Genomic DNA, 13,510 nt, shown 5'->3' with positions numbered 1-13,510 from the left:
TCAATTCATCATGATTGCACTTCAACCAGTCACTTTAATTCGCGAAAAAATTGCATAGAATTTGAAGATGCTTGGCATTAATGGTAAAAGACTTGCTGTTGTCGCATTGAGGAGACTGAACTCTACTCTAGCGTTCATAGAGACCTCGGGTTCTACCATAACTCCTGCCTCGTTCGCAACTCTGACAGCTGCGAAGCAGATTGGAAACCCCATAACCGCCCTTGTCGTGGGATCCAAAGCTGCCGAGGCAGCCACAAGCCTGAAACAGGTCTCGGCCCTCTCCAAAATCTTGGTTACTGCTGATGGTAGATTTGACCATCTGCTCCCAGAAGATCTATCTGCATTGGTGGTAGACATCGTTCAGAAGGATTCTGATATCACGCACGTTTTGACTCCAGCTTCTGCCGTTGGAAAGAACTTTTTGCCACGTGTTGGTGCCTTGTTGGACTTGCAACCCATCTCTGATATCACCAAGGTTGAATCCAAGGACACTTTCGTCAGACCGATATATGCCGGTAACGCTTTGGCCACGGTGAAGTCCAAAGACAAGGTGATTCTTGTTTCTATTAGAGGGTCTTCATTTGCCCCAGTTGAGCTTAGTGATGCCCAAGAGGTTGAAGTTGTCTCTGTTAAAGCCCCAGAGGCTGGCAACAAAGCCGAATTTGTTAGTGAAGAACTAATTACATCAGAGAGACCAGATTTGGGATCTGCTGCAAGAGTTGTTTCTGGAGGTCGTGGTTTGAAGTCTAAGGAGCAATTTGCAGAGTTGATTGAGCCTCTGGCTTCCTCCTTGAATGCTGCAATTGGTGCCTCAAGAGCTGCCGTTGACTCTGGGTTTTGCGACAACTCATTGCAGGTAGGTCAGACTGGTAAAGTGGTTGCTCCAGAGTTGTATGTGGCCGTTGGAATTTCCGGTGCAATCCAGCACCTTGCTGGTATGAAGGACTCCAAAACTATCGTCGCTATCAACAAGGATGAGGAAGCCCCAATTTTCAGCGTTGCGGATGTCGGATTGGTGGGTGACTTGTTTGAGGTTGTCCCTGAGCTCACTAAGAAGATTGAAGATTCGAAATAATCCGGTGATGTGTAAATGTATAGAAGAATGCTTAAGAAACCATGAATTTAGATGAATATAAGATCTCAAAGTATTATGTGCCCCACAGCGTATTTTACTCCGTGAACGAACAAAAGTGTGCCCTACCACAAAATTTGGTGTTGTGGGAATTCTAACCAACTCCCTCCTTCTTCTCTTCAGCTTATTCTAAGTCAGGAATTTATTGAAAACAAACAAAAAACCCTCTCAGAAGTACGGAAATTTCTACATCATTTTCATAAGACACTCCTCCGATCTTTGATTATTAACTATTCAGTGGACTCATCTTCCTTGCACACCCCAAAGGTTGTCCTCAAAGAAACAGAAGAACAGACATGGGTTGCCAATAGAGTAGCCACTAGACCTGCTTTGGCTGCGGTGACTGGTTTGCTGGCATCGTTCCCTGTCGTGAAGGTGTTTGCTTCAAACGCTGTTCCGTTGTTGATGTGGAGAGAGGAGAGACAGGCAGCGGCACAGGCGGCCAAGCTTGCGGCTAAGTAACGCGTCCTCCGTTCAGGTATGAGGCGATCAGAGTACTCAAACGCTCGTTGTTGGATGATGGACTCATACATTGGCCAGTTCAGTCTTGCACTGCAATCTCATTAATCTCAAGTCCATTGCTGAAATCTGAAATCTATCCAGTGTAGTCTCATATCCGAAACCTATCAGAAAGCGTGAATCCAGCATCTTCCTCGCCAAGACCAAAGTCATAAGTGACAGTTTGAGTTTCACGAATTCCAGTTTTGGAGTGTACAGTAGTTGTTTCCTTAGGATTTGAATCCTCGTCGAAATCAGAAACCTCCTCCGAGGTATCGCTGGCACACACTTCCACGTGTCTGGAAAAGCTCTCGCTTGCATTATTCGGAGTTTGCTCAATCGCAGAGTCAGGAATTGCAGCGCACTCGCTTTTGGAGCTTTCTGGAGATCCTAGTTCCTTATCCATAGGAGGGGGTGGAGGTGGAACCTCTATGATCTCGGGAGTATTCCGTCTGATTCGAGGTGTTAGACCAGCCTTTTTTCTCAACTTAACTTTCGACGTGCTAGGTGAGATCAGACAAAGCTTCTTGACAGCCTCCCGGCTCTTCTCTGGGGCAACTCTCGTGGTTTTCATTGTAGAAGGAGTGAGTAACTGAGGCGTATGTATTCTTGCAGGAGGCTTCAAGGCTGCCTTTACAGCCCCCTTATTTGGCTCGACTGATTGGAGAGTTCGTATCTTCTCGGTGGATTGCTGACCAGATGTTGGTGTCGGCGTCGGTGTCGGTGTGGATTGATGTCGTATTCTTGTAAGACCCACCATTCGCCTCGGTGTAGAATGGAGTTGACTGGGAGGATATATCGTGCTTAATGGAGACCTTTCGCTCTTCATAGTAGCAATAGATGGTTCATTCATATATTTGATCTTCTTTGCGGGAATGGTTTGCTCATCAGTAGGCTTACCGTTGGCAACTTTTGTGTTGTACAACGTGGATATGTCTCGCTCATAGTCTCCTGTAGACTCAACAATTTGCACGGTCATTCCAGCCAATGCAATCTCGTCTCCCTCGTTGTAAAGCTGAAACTTTTTGCTGAAATCTGTGTTCACCACATGGCCATTCTCCGAGTACACAATTATCTTTCTGTTGAACTCAAAGAACCGTAGTTTACCGTCATGCCACTTCTTGAGCTTCTTCACCACATCAGTTGTATATAGAATAATATACTCAGAGAATCTGGAATGCTCCAGGGGATTATTCTCGCCATCAAGCGGCATTGTACTTATCGGATGATTGCAAAGTAGTTGGGCTAAAAAACGCGTCTGAGGTACTGCTGGTGTGTTTTTGGATCGCGTCCATTTCGGGTAATCTTGAGCCGCAGCTGAAGATACTTTGTGCTGCAAGTTTACTGCAAGAAATTACTCGAAAATGTTGTTATTAAAATTATTCACTCATTACATTACTTTGTCTACTGTTCAATGTGTCTAATTCCTGTCTCACAAATGCCTTATCATCCTTTGCCAGCAAAACTTTGAGGATGCGGTCGCAAGCTTCTCTGACTTTTATGGTCTCAGTTTGTTTGAGCTGTTTCAAGGCGTCAGCATCACGTTGTCTGATACTCCGAGAACCCATCCTCATAGAGGCTCGTCTGGAGAGGTTTCTTGAAACAACGGAAACTGGCTTTCCTGAAAGCGACTTTTGCTTGGAGATGTACAGATGTCTAAGCTCCTCAATGGGAAGTTCGTACCACCCTAAGATCTCATCAAACACTTTCATGTCCTCTGAGCTTGAGTCAGAGACACCATATATAATCCCTTTCAATTGTGCCATCCATGAAATTAGTAAATTGGGGTCCAGGATGGCCTTCCGAGGCCCAAAACCTCCGAATACCATGAAACGGTCGATCAGGTTGTCCACAGCCGTTGTATCTGGGTCGTCGCGAATCTCGTCAAATGATGGCAGAAGCAGCGCTAAGCTTGCCCCATATAAAGAGTTCCAGGATTTGTCCTTGACATCTTCGAAGGAGTCGCTTGTCAGGGTATTTGATAGCACCATCAAATTCTGATCGAGGTACTCAAAAACAGAGAAAGTGGACTCATCATCAAGTTGACGAGATAACATGAGATCTAGAGCAGGGGCACACAACTTGAGGGCAAAAAGAGATAATGCAATCTCTCTATCTCTCAAAAGAATACGACGAGCTCTTCCCATGAAAAAAACTGGGTTTTCCTTTCTATCTTCTAGGAACACTTCAATGTGGAGTTTGGCCTTGGAATTGCGGTCCTGAACCGTGGACTTCACCGGAACACCCCTCTGTTTTATTCTCAAGAGATCTGGGATGTATTTGGAGTCCATGTACAATTTCTTCCCCCCTCTTACTTCCACATAAAAAGGTTCTCTAGGATTCGTTATTTCGAATTCCAGTTCCTCTGCCCAACGCGGACTAGCACAAAGGGGCACTGATCTCGTTTTTAACTTCTTGTCAGCAACAGAAACGGCTGCAAACACATTGGATGACTCTGTCACGGGTACTACCAGATCCGCTTGCAATATACTCACAGTCAGATTCATCCTATTGCCTCTTACCCTCTTTCTTGCAGTTTTTTCATGTCTCTCCAATATATCAGACAATAAGTCCAAATCAGCTCCCTCCTCTATGGCGTTTAGCTCTTTCAACACTGTGTTCAAGTTGTTCAGGGCCACGCAACTTTCTTGCTCGAAAACAACTTTTGACATTAGACGAACGGTCTGAGCAGAGCTCTGGAGGTTTTGCTGGATCTTGTTAAGCAGCTTGTTAGAATACAAGATGATCGCTTCCGCAATTCCTTCGTATGCCATAGCAGACACTTTGGCTTTGAGTAGCGCATCATCTCCTCGCCAAAGCGCAAGATCGCGATGTGCTTTACAAAGGTCAAAAATGTCGATAACAATACTGCTAAACCGAATCTCATCTGATTGTCTTGTGAAAGTATCGTTGTCTCCGAATTTGGTGATATGTTTCAAGAGTCCCTCGTTCAAGTCTTTTATGAGAGACGCTGCAAACGCAAAAAACACCTTTTCGTCCGCGCTATAATCCTTGAAACCAGCAAATAACTTCAAGGCAGAATAATTCATGACAATCGAATTCAGCTCTCGTATATCATGCGGCGATTCCTTGGACCCCAAGCAATCCTGGGCCAACGACGATGCTATTTTGTAGGATTCTTCCGCAAAAAACTTGCTTATATTGAACCCGGGCTGTATCTCATGCCTGCAAGTTCGTCTTGCAATTGAGAATGTTTCAGTTACTTTGCGTAGATACGAATCTAATCGCAAGAAGCCAGTGTATTCTTTGGGGATTGATTCATATGATTGTTTTGCAGACAAAGTAATGCAGTGACGCAGTCGCTCCGGCAAGTCATTCGATCTGTCAGTGAACAGAGGGTCACGCAGTATGTTTGATTGGACGAAAATCACAAGTGGATCAAACAGCTTGTGCCTTTCATGCAACGTCTTGGTCATGCTCTGCAATTTCTCAAGACTCAACACATAAAATGCGTTCAAAAGCTTTCTCCAGCTATTTTGGTGAGCAGAAGGCCAGTTTTCGAGATCGTTGTAGTACTTTCTCTCGAAAGCAAGCTGCTCAGATACAGTAAACACCTGGAGCAATGCAACTTCTTCTATCCGTTCAACTCCAACATGATAAGCAGAGGTCAAGAACTGAAGAGACTCCGAGAATGGGTCAATCAACCACAAAATACTGCACTCGTTTATTAATTTGCGTATTTCTTCATCGAGCGGCTTGCTGTTTTCTATGCAATAATTAACGCATCGCTTACACAACTCGGCGAGAGTTGCGTAAGGTTTTGTGGGGAAGGCCTGTTTGCCATTTCCTCGTATTCCCTTTCTAGGAAGTCCTTCCTTAATTTTTAACCTCTCCTGCTGGTCCTTGGAAAGCCACTTTCGATATGCCTTCTCGTTAGGGAAACTATCTGCAGAGAACGGCAATATGGCCGTGTCAAACACTTCATAATAGACCGCACCAACTGATTCGCTTTTGTGTTTCGCCACTTTGGCGTCAAGCCAATCAGAATCCTTGCCAAATACAGCTAAGAAAGTTCCCACCAGGGGCAATTTTGCAGGTTCAACCGTATCCTGTGGAACGATCAAGCTGTCTCTGATCTTTGCAAATGTCGAAGAAAGTTCCAGATCAGGACGACATTCGCTCAAAATGAAATTAATAAACTCTCGTGTGGTAGACGCAACTTCGAGGTTTCTTTTGGCAGCCACTTGCGAGAATAAACCAACCAAAGTCTGTGGGGAGTCCAATATCTGAGGCATCGTGGAGTACGCCGACAGGAACGCGAGGAAACATTCTTTGGTGGGTTTCGGTATAGTAGTGGTGATCTCATTTCTAGCAACCATCTTCAAGCAATTGATAAGTCTCGCGTAAAAATCGCCAAAAGTCTCTCCCCTTCGTATTTTCAAAGAGTATTTTTTCTGATGTCCTGATGAGTTAGATGAAGCAGTTGATTCACGTGTGAGTGGAGGTAAGCTGGGATCACTGGGTTCAACACTATGTGACATTCTGTAGAGAACTATAAGCACTCGTAAAACATCAATTGCGACATCCGTCTCAGGATTTTTACCTTCCATTGTGGAGGTTGTTTTGTTAAGAAATGAAGGAATGGTTAGTAGAAAGGGTAAGTTTCCAGTACGCTCCTCATCTGCTATCTAGCACAGCCCGAAATTACGTTTGGGACATCAATGTAAGGGCCATTGCGTACATATAATTGAAAAGTTTCACTATTTAAACTCTGACTTAACGATAGCTTCACCAGTGGGATTTTTCATATCAGCTTCAATTTGCTCGGCTATGTGTTCTCCAAAATTTTCGTCTTCTTCTTCTTCTTCTTCTTCTTCTTGATCTTGATCTTCATCGTCGTCGTCGTCTTCATCAATAGCTTCCTCCTGTTCATCCTCATCAGAGACCCGCTCTCCATCTTCCTCCAATGGAATCAAATAATCCCCCATCTTCTTAGCAATGAAGAACATGTCAAATCTTTCCTTGAATACCTTCGCTAGTTTGGAGTCTGCTATTATTTCTCTGCGGTTGGCTGGATTCTGTAGGTTCTTATCCTTGATGTACCTCCACACTTCTTTCGTTATCTCAAAACGGTCCGACACGTCTTTGTTCATAAACTCAGCCAGGATGGGATGAAGCTTGTAGAGTTTCTTTGCTCCTCTGTTTTTGTTCGCATCTGGCTTGGCCCGTTTTTTCACGTGTCCCACTAATCCCTTTTTGCCCCAGCCTGGGTTGAGTCTCTGAGCCATTATCAAGTTCTCTTTATCCAGTTCTCTCTTGAACTTTTCAGAGTTCCGATCAACTTTAGATTTTTGCTTTTTCTCCTGTTGTTGCATCAGTTGTATTCTTTCAAGCACCAGTTTGTGGAGTTCATCTTTTTCCCCGGAAAGATTGGTGTTCACTATCGCAGACAGTACTAACCTGAGTCGTCTCATGCTGAGCACGTTCATATCCGACACTCGTATAATGGCATCTATTGTGGGGGTTAATTGACTGACATCATATTTGGCCATTTTTCTAGAAATCTCTCTGTTTATCTCAGAAAAAAGAAAGATATAAGAAGAACACAGATACTAAGACCAGGGGGATTGCACGAATTTGGTGATGGGGCAAGCACGCACCAAAATGAGATGCCTCTATGTGCTTCGAGCTGCTTCGAAGTGAGGCCCGAAATTTTGCCAAAAGCTTCGGGTAAACTTTACGATTTCAGACAAACACTAAGTAGTCAAACTAAAAAACGTACACACGATAACCTTTTTTCACCAGATGCTTTATTTCCTTCCTTGAAGGTTTCTCTTATGCTGCAATTCATTCTTCTTGATCAGCTTTTTCCTTTCGTCTCTCCTGAGGGATCTAGGATCTATCAGCTCTTTACTAGTATCTTTGACCTCATCCTCAACCTCCACAAGCCATTGATCATCCACCTTCTTGTTCTTTCCACCGTAACCCCATTTAGGAGCCCATTCGCCGGCATCTTCGTCGTACACCATCTTTCCATCCTTACCCTTAGCTTTGATTCCCTTTTTGGCAGCAAACAATTCCCATCTGGTGGGCTCTTTGGCCTTAGGAATAGCCTTTTCTCTCGGCAATGGAGTCGAGGGGTTTGGCAAGTTGATTAGCGTCATGGTTGCGTTCTGACCGCTGGAGGAATCAGTGGTCGTCTTCAATGGAAGAGACAGGATCTGGTTAAGTAAAAGCTGCACATTGTCACGAGTCACATCTTTCAAATACGTGTTGACCTCGCTAGAATCAGTCAGCTTTGTATGTTCCAAAGGGTTTGGGTCGAAAACCGCCATGTTGCCCAGGTCATAGGCGACAGGAATTGGTTTCTCTACCGTCACAGGTTTTCTGCATATTGTGTTAGCCAAGGGGTCCCCATATCACAGTGACTAATTTTCGGAACTTACAATTCTTTCTCTGCAGAAGTCGTCATATCTGTCGTTAATATTATACAGTTTGTTTCACAGAGCCTAATGAAAAAATCATTCCTGAGAGATCCTAGGAGTACTAAATTTTTTTCACATTCGGCCAAGCACTACCTCATCCCTCAGAAATGAAAAGCGTGCGGCTTTTGCACTGGTGATTAGATCGTCTCCTAGCTGATTGATTCCCAGGAAAAGAGTTTCTTGGTTAGAATCAAGCCTGAAAAAGATGCAAATATTTCCTTCTTTCAGAAGCATGGCATCTTTTTTCGGCTCCCTAATCGCAATAGGCAAGTAAGCTTCGGTGCCATCAGCATCGCTCGGCTTAAACTTGATGATCCACTCATCATATAAAGGGAGCGTAGAAGTAATGACAGCACGGTTGGCAAAAAATCCAAAGGTCAGGCATTTGAAGACATCATTCGACAATTCGTCTGGTGTGTTGGAGTCCGTGTGCGACGGATAGGTCCGAACAATGTTTTTGAAGTACGTTTCTGATATCTCCATGCCATTTTTCACCACCGAGCCTCTATTGAAGTTACCACGTCGGAAACTTTTGTTATTCCATTCCATCCACAAGTTAAGAATCGTCAGAAAGTCACTTTCTTTTGCCCTGAGATTGCCCATATCCCTGTCGTTCAATCGCTGACACAATATACCGTACTCACTGGATACGGGGTGCTGATCAAACGCGTATATCAAACTCGCAATCTTGGCGAGGCACACAAAAATAGCGTGAGAAAACTCCTGCAGTGCAAAATCCAGAGATTCCACCATATACAACCAGTTTTCATCGGCAATAGGGATACACGGGAAACCTGTCCATAGTACACTGCTGGCGCTGCATGTGCGTGAACTCTTCAAATATGCCAAACTACCTGCCACCCTAGCTGTTGAAGCTGTCTTAACAAATGCTGATGCATAAAAAGCCTCATCTCTACCGTAAAATTTCTGTAGCAAGAGCAAAGACGTGTGCAGGCATTTGTGGTGTCTTTCAGGAAGTAAAGGATTCAGGTCATTCTTGAAAGATTCCTCTGTCAGCAAAAGAAAATAATTTGACCTGGCCTGAATTTCCGAAAAAAAAAGAACTTTATGGAAAATTGAAGTTCTCGATGATGAAACAGTCACAGTCTTCTCTCGCTGAGTCTCGATGCTGTATGTATCAATAGAGTGCACACCACAGTCAATTGCAAAATCGAACAGTTCAAAAGCAAGTCCTGAAAGACGCAAATTTAATATCATGGTTTGAATAACTTCGTGCTTATCGAGAACAAATAGGATGTAGAAGTTTTTCTCCTCCTGGACTTGATCGAGCACTTGCCCAAGTTTACCGGCATCCTGTTCGGATTCGATGACATAGACTGATGGAGGCCTCACCTCTCCTTTGGAAATCTCTTCTATCATGAAGTCAATCTCAGTGAGTGTTGGGACAAATATTAGTGCTTTGCGGGATGTTTCATAAGCTCTCTGATGACGAATACATGACACAACTTCATCTCTGTAAAGACTCGAGCTTGCTTTCGAAAGAAAATATTTTTGAACAAAAGCAGTGTTCAGCCCTTCTATAGTAAGATGTATAAAATCATCCTTGAATACGTCGTGGGCAAGCGTTACATCGCAGTGGACAGACTCTGGAAGCAGTACCTTCAACCCACATTCACGCTGTTTGGCAGCGAGCATAGTAACCAAAACGTCCATTGAAAGAGAACCAGCTTGGGAGTTGCAAACCACATAGAGACCATCTTTCCATATCTCTCCTTTTGATATTTGCAGACACAAAGCGTCTGAATCTATCAGTTTCAGCTGAACACCGAGTTTGGAGACCATCAAGCTCCCCCACCGGGAACCAGAAATGAGTTTCCAGTGAGTTTCCTCTAATCGTTGGCAAATGAGATTTATTCTATCTCGTGAAGTATCAACCAACACAATTCGTGCATGAGCGGCAGAGTGCGCAAGAGTATCTATCAGTTCTGGCGAACAACTGAACTGCTTCAGAAACACCGTAGAGTGAGAGTCTATAGCATACAACAGATTTCGTCCTATTGCTATTTGTTAGTTGCAAAAAGCGCTATACAAAACCCACCAACCACATACCATTTTCTTTGAGGCTATTAACTTCAATGCTTTTCCTGGACGGTCTCATTGGCGTCCTATCATGGAATTGTAGTCGTAATGAATGTATGTCCTCATCCTTATTGAGAAGCCTCACCGAGTACTAAAATAGTCGTGGACTGTACCCATTTCATCACCGCACATATTTGTAATTGAAAACCATGAACCGCAAACCATTTGCGATATTTTCGTCTTTTTTGAAACTAAAAAATCATGGAAACGTCTTAGAATACAACAAAGCTGAGCAAAACATTGTTAAATTCCAGACAGTTCATAAATGGTAGCTGACTTTCAGCGACGCCGCCATTGGTCAGACCGACATCTCTCAGTCATATCCAGCGCCGCTTTCAGGCGAAAAGGACGTGCGTGACCCACCGTCGCCGGCCAAAAAACCATGAAAAATATGACTGATTTGAATGCACCACAGGTTCTACTACAACAACGGGTTTTCCTACGTTTCCGTTTTTTGGCTCCAGGGATGTTATCTGCGTGTAGCTTCAAACGCTTACAAAGCTCGAGGGCCCTTTTCAGCAAGAGGCTATTGAGTTCATCTTCAATAGCCTTGGGTCAGAATTATACCGAGAAGATTGTGCAGAAGTACGCTGTTGGGTTACCCCAGGGCAAGTTGGTCCACAGTGGTGATTATGTTACTATCAAACCAGCACATGTGATGTCCCATGACAACTCGTGGCCCGTTGCCATGAAGTTCATGGGTTTGGGTGCTTCCAAGGTGAAAGATAACAGGCAGATTGTCAATACCTTGGACCACGATGTCCAGAACAAGACTGAGAAGAATTTGACCAAATACAAGAACATCGAGGAGTTTGCCCGTTCTCAGGGAATTGATTTTTACCCTGCTGGAAGAGGTATCGGTCACCAGATTATGATCGAAGAAGGATATGCATTTCCAGGTAACTTGACTGTGGCCTCTGACTCTCATTCAAACACATACGGTGGTATTGGTGCCCTTGGTACTCCCATCGTGAGAACAGATGCCGCGTCTATTTGGGCTACTGGCCAGACTTGGTGGCAAATTCCACCCGTGGCCAAGGTTGAGCTCGTTGGTGAGCTTCCTGATGGAGTCACTGGTAAGGATGTGATTGTCGCTCTTTGTGGTCTGTTCAACAACGACGAGGTGCTCAACCATGCCATTGAATTCACCGGTGAGGCTGTCTCAAAATTGTCTGTTGACTACAGACTTACCATTGCCAACATGACCACAGAATGGGGTGCTCTTTCGGGTGTTTTCCCAATAGATCAAACTCTGATAAACTGGTATACCAACAGATTGCTCAGAGTTGGACCAAATCACCCCAGAATAAACCAAACCACAATTGAGAGGTTGACCACCGAGGCCACTGTGGCCGATCAAGACGCATTTTACGCTAAGACTCTTACGGTTGACCTTAGCTCGCTGTCGCCATACATCTCGGGCCCAAACTCCGTCAAGATCTCCACTTCTTTGGCTGATCTTTCTGCCCAGAATATCAAGGTCGACAAGGCCTACCTCGTGTCGTGCACAAACTCGCGTTTGAGTGATATCAAGGCTGCTGCAGACGTTGTCAAGGGCCACAAGGTTGCCCCAGGTGTTGAATTCTACATTGCCGCTGCTTCTTCCGAGGTCCAGAAGGACTCCGAGGCCGAGGGTGCTTGGAGTACTCTCTTGGAGGCTGGTTGCACTCCACTTCCTGCTGGTTGTGGCCCATGTATCGGTCTGGGTGCTGGCCTGCTGGAGCCTGGTCAGGTGGGTATCTCTGCCACCAACAGAAACTTCAAGGGTAGAATGGGAAGCAAAGATGCTTTGGCCTACTTGGCCTCCCCAGAGGTTGTTGCCGCTTCTGCCATTCTTGGCAAGATTGGAGCACCCGAGGAAGTGTTGGGTAAAGCTGTTGAACCACTTAGAGATATCAAGAAAACTATCACCATCAACGAGAAGCCAGCAGGCGAATCCGAGGAGGTTGCTGCTGGTGAGACCTTGCCAGGATTCCCAAGCTCTATAGAAGGTGAGCTCATTCTTTGTGATGCCGACAATATCAATACCGATGGTATCTACCCAGGTAAGTACACTTATCAGGACGATGTTCCCAGAGAGAAGATGGCTGAGGTTTGCATGGAGAACTACGACTCCGAGTTTGGTTCAAAGACAAATGCCGGTGATATCATTGTGAGTGGTTACAACTTCGGTACCGGGTCTTCGAGAGAACAGGCCGCTACGTGCATACTTGCCAGAGACATGAAACTTGTGGTTGCAGGTTCCTTTGGAAACATCTTTTTCAGAAACTCTATCAACAATGCTCTCTTGACGTTGGAATTGCCCAAGTTGATTGACTTGCTGAGAAAGAAGTACGCTGATGCCCCCAAAGAGCTGACCAGACGTACCGGATGGAAGCTGAGATGGGACGTCACCTCCTCTACTGTCACAGTAACAGACGAGGCAGGAAACGTTGCTTTGAAGGAGAAAGTTGGTGAATTGGGAACTAACCTGCAGGACATCATCATCGAGGGTGGTCTTGAAGGATGGGTGAAAACCCAGCTGAAGAACACTCCGCAGTAGAAGTGTCCAAAATATTTATTAGAAACAGCCATCATTGTAAATACAATCAGCATTGATAAACTGGTGGATCCGATAATTAAAAGCGATTTTTTGAAACGTTATGTGATACTAGTTACAACGAAGGGATCTCCTTCACTATCTCATCAAACCCTTCGCTGTATTCAGAAGCGGCTTTAGCGTCAACCTTCTTGCCCTTGGAGCCGTTAGGTACGATCATCACACACGATGTTGGTCTTTTAGTGGCACCAGCTGACCCCAGGTCCTCCTTAGATGGTAGGAAGACGTATGGAACCGAACTGTCCTCGCAGAGCACTGGAATATGGGAAATCACATCTGGAGGGGAGATATCACCGGCAATGATTACCAGTCCCTTCTCACCCTTTCTGAGAGCTTTCACAACTTCCTTTACACCTCTCTTAACATGCTTAGCTTTGGAGGCCCTCTTGACCGTCTTCAAAACCTTCTTGTTCAGCTTCTTTGGTGCCAATGGACGGGCAAATGGAAGAAGGGCCGGCAGCCTCTTCTCGTAATTGTCTTCTCCTTCCTCCTTGGAAGATGTCTTTTCCTTCTTAGACATTATTCTGTCTTATTTATTCTTCTGTGTTTACCGGGGAAAAATCTCATCCGTAAGTGTACAGGCCATCTGGACTGAAAAAAAAATTCCAGATTTCCACATCTCGGATGTTACCCGGCCTCTTCCCCAAATCTAGTCCTGACACACACATGGGAATAGCTGGACTCGCAAGAGAGTCTATGTTGCGTTCGATATTGTTTGGTGCTCTCATTGATCCT

The 13,510-nt window shown here is 44.8% G+C and overlaps 8 protein-coding genes across 8 annotated transcripts; 2 read left to right on the top strand and 6 right to left on the bottom strand.

The window, feature by feature from the left end:
* Positions 1–67: 67 nt before the first annotated feature.
* Positions 68–1,075, top strand: KUCA_T00001634001 (uncharacterized protein; the record flags this gene model as incomplete). The annotated part of the gene is made up of 1 exon (XM_022603834.1): positions 68–1,075. The coding sequence occupies one exon, from the start codon at positions 68–70 to the stop codon at positions 1,073–1,075; it is 1,008 nt and encodes a 335-aa protein (XP_022457675.1).
* Positions 1,076–1,742: 667 nt separating this feature from the next.
* Positions 1,743–2,843, bottom strand: KUCA_T00001633001 (uncharacterized protein; the record flags this gene model as incomplete). The annotated part of the gene is made up of 1 exon (XM_022603833.1): positions 1,743–2,843. The coding sequence occupies one exon, from the start codon at positions 2,841–2,843 to the stop codon at positions 1,743–1,745; it is 1,101 nt and encodes a 366-aa protein (XP_022457674.1).
* A 166-nt stretch (positions 2,844–3,009) lies between these two features.
* KUCA_T00001632001 (uncharacterized protein) lies at positions 3,010–6,201 on the bottom strand (the record flags this gene model as incomplete). Its single annotated transcript, XM_022603832.1, has 1 exon — positions 3,010–6,201. One exon carries the CDS (start codon positions 6,199–6,201, stop codon positions 3,010–3,012), a length of 3,192 nt encoding a protein of 1,063 aa, XP_022457673.1.
* A 150-nt stretch (positions 6,202–6,351) lies between these two features.
* KUCA_T00001631001 (uncharacterized protein) lies at positions 6,352–7,143 on the bottom strand (the record flags this gene model as incomplete). The annotated part of the gene is made up of 1 exon (XM_022603831.1): positions 6,352–7,143. The coding sequence occupies one exon, from the start codon at positions 7,141–7,143 to the stop codon at positions 6,352–6,354; it is 792 nt and encodes a 263-aa protein (XP_022457672.1).
* Positions 7,144–7,401: 258 nt separating this feature from the next.
* KUCA_T00001630001 (uncharacterized protein) lies at positions 7,402–8,063 on the bottom strand (the record flags this gene model as incomplete). Its single annotated transcript, XM_022603829.1, has 2 exons — positions 7,402–7,978; positions 8,038–8,063. The coding sequence occupies 2 exons, from the start codon at positions 8,061–8,063 to the stop codon at positions 7,402–7,404; spliced, it is 603 nt and encodes a 200-aa protein (XP_022457671.1).
* Positions 8,064–8,148: 85 nt separating this feature from the next.
* On the bottom strand, positions 8,149–10,195 carry KUCA_T00001629001 (uncharacterized protein; the record flags this gene model as incomplete). The annotated part of the gene is made up of 2 exons (XM_022603828.1): positions 8,149–10,091; positions 10,147–10,195. The coding sequence occupies 2 exons, from the start codon at positions 10,193–10,195 to the stop codon at positions 8,149–8,151; spliced, it is 1,992 nt and encodes a 663-aa protein (XP_022457670.1).
* Positions 10,196–10,558: 363 nt separating this feature from the next.
* Positions 10,559–12,718, top strand: KUCA_T00001628001 (uncharacterized protein; the record flags this gene model as incomplete). Its single annotated transcript, XM_022603827.1, has 1 exon — positions 10,559–12,718. One exon carries the CDS (start codon positions 10,559–10,561, stop codon positions 12,716–12,718), a length of 2,160 nt encoding a protein of 719 aa, XP_022457669.1.
* A 112-nt stretch (positions 12,719–12,830) lies between these two features.
* Positions 12,831–13,295, bottom strand: KUCA_T00001627001 (uncharacterized protein; the record flags this gene model as incomplete). The annotated part of the gene is made up of 1 exon (XM_022603826.1): positions 12,831–13,295. The coding sequence occupies one exon, from the start codon at positions 13,293–13,295 to the stop codon at positions 12,831–12,833; it is 465 nt and encodes a 154-aa protein (XP_022457668.1).
* Positions 13,296–13,510: the final 215 nt, after the last annotated feature.

The sequence above is a fragment of the Kuraishia capsulata genome, genomic scaffold (assembly GCF_000576695.1).
Source record: "Kuraishia capsulata CBS 1993 genomic scaffold, Kuraishia_capsulata_scaffold_2, whole genome shotgun sequence".
Classification (NCBI taxonomy): domain Eukaryota; kingdom Fungi; phylum Ascomycota; class Pichiomycetes; order Pichiales; family Pichiaceae; genus Kuraishia; species Kuraishia capsulata.
This window is presented reverse-complemented; position numbering and strand designations above follow the sequence as displayed.